This window comes from Nematolebias whitei, chromosome 12 (assembly GCF_014905685.2).
Source record: "Nematolebias whitei isolate Nwh7 chromosome 12, NemWhi1, whole genome shotgun sequence".
Lineage (NCBI taxonomy): Eukaryota > Metazoa > Chordata > Actinopteri > Cyprinodontiformes > Rivulidae > Nematolebias > Nematolebias whitei.
Window position 1 is genome coordinate 42,881,503 of NC_056509.1, and position 2,138 is coordinate 42,883,640.

Sequence of the window (2,138 nt, forward strand, 5' to 3'; positions counted from 1 at the left end):
CCATCCATGTATCCATCCATCCATCCATCCATCCATCCATCCATCCATCCATCCATCCATGCATCCATCCATCCATCCATCTGTCCATCCATCCATCCATCCATCCATCCATCCATCCATCCATCCATCCATCCATCCATCCATCAGTTTTACCTGTCTCCAGCAGTGTGAGAGGCTGGGGACACCCTGGACAGATGTTTAGTCCATCACACCAAGACAAGCATTCATTGTCTCTGTCTCAGGGACAACTTGTTTCCAGTGAACCTGTGCATGCTTTTGGTTTGAGGGAGGAAACACGAGAAACTCCCACCTGGACAGGGAGAACATGTAACCTTCACACAAGGCCCCAGGCTGGGAGGCAGCTCCTCATTGTTTGAGCAGAAAGACGGCAACATTAAAAAAAAAATCTGAATTTATTATCAGTTATAATTCTGGAGACAAATCATTTTCAAATATTACTTTAGTTAAAAGAAAACTTTTATTTCATTAAAGTTTGCATGTTCCTTTTTTTTTTTTGTTCTACCCTGGACTGTATTTTTATCTGTTAGCGGTCAAGAACTTTCTAAATTTGAACTCGCTTTAGAATTTTTGGACTAATTTGCACATTTTTATCTTATCTTTGAATTTGTGTTATGGAAAAGTCCAACATTCAGCCCAATTCACTGCATGTCTTACATATTTCTGCACAAGTGGCACATAAGAAACCCCAAACCTTAAAATATGTAAATGTTTCTTCTGCAGAGCCAAGTCTAAAAACGGAGGGAAATGTCTGCGAGAAAAACTGGAGAAGATCGGGTTGAATCTTCCTGCTGGGAGGCGCAAAGCTGCAAACGTCACGTTACTAACATCTCTTGTAGAAGGTGACTGATCATCATTCATCATATTTTAACTCGTTTCCCTCGGGGGATCAGTAAAATATCTTTCTGCTTCTTTTCTGTTTCTCACAGAAACATGTTTTTGCTTTTTACGTTTCTGAAAAACACATTTTCCTTTGACACATCAGCGACAGCGCAAGTATTATAAAAGAAATAAAGAAAAAAACTTTATTTTAGGTATTCTATCATTTTTATTTGTTTATTCAGATACAGTTAACACAAGACACAGTTTATTGTTGTATACAGTGGAAACAGGTGAAATTCTTATTTTGCTTTATCCTTTTTCAAAACAAAGCGCCAAAAAATAAAAAAAAATTACAAAATAAATACCCTTCGCATGACAAAAAGTAAAAAAATAAAATAAATATACAAGCTTCAGGATATATCACCAAAAATCAAGGTTGCGTGTGAAACTGTTAAATGTCAGCATAAAGTAAATTTTAAACAAGTAAAAAGGGATTATTAAACAAATAAATGTGCGCCAGCTATTAATAACATGTTATATATATATATTTTGTTTTTGGTTAAACCTTTTCTTTTTAAATCTGCTCTCCTGATTGTCAAAATTTAAAGCAACAAAAACAAGTTTTATTGCTTAAATGCAATTGGAAAATGCAAATTGAAACACCTTCCGCTTTTATTTTGTTAACAAAACAAACCAATATGGACACGTTTTACTTTTTAAGCCACATCATTTTTGCAAAGGTTGCAACAGTTGGTGTCAAACAAACAGTTGGACTCATAGCTCGTGCACGCTGAGCTCCTGAGTGTCTGTATCTTCTTGCCCTCAGGTGAGGCGGTCCACTTGGCCCGAGACTTCGGCTACATCTGTGAGACGGAGTTTCCCACCAAAGCTGTGAGCGAGTACCTGAACCGGCAACACGCCGACCCCAACGAGCTGCACACACGGAAAAACATGCTGCTGGCCACAAAGTGAGTCGCTCCCTCTTTTTTATGTTTATAGAGAAGGACACGAAACTCCCCCTTAGGGATGAGTCAAGTAATTAAACTTAAAAAAAAAAAAAGGAATTTAATTAGTATATATGTTTAATTAGAGTTCTGTGAACTAAAACAACAAAAAAAGCAGTGACACTTTGAGAGACGAGAACAAAACTGAAGCATTTAATGCTCATTTGGGCACTTTTGCCAACATGGCGTTAAATACAGAGTCCATACAATTATTTTAAATTAATCCCACTGTCGTTGCTGCACAGGGACCCCCCCCCCCCCCCCCCCCCCCCCCCCCCCGCCCCACCCCCCCCC

The 2,138-nt window shown here is 38.6% G+C and overlaps 1 protein-coding gene across 1 annotated transcript in view; it reads left to right on the forward strand.

Annotated features, from left to right (window-relative positions):
• Positions 1 to 2,138, forward strand: part of tfap2b (transcription factor AP-2 beta) — a 12,727-nt gene that overhangs the window by 3,989 nt on the left and 6,600 nt on the right. Inside the window, exons 5-6 of the mRNA XM_037685191.1 lie at positions 742 to 860; positions 1,667 to 1,808. Of these exons, the coding sequence (XP_037541119.1) occupies positions 742 to 860; positions 1,667 to 1,808 (261 nt within the window). The remainder of the gene's footprint in view (positions 1 to 741; positions 861 to 1,666; positions 1,809 to 2,138) is intronic.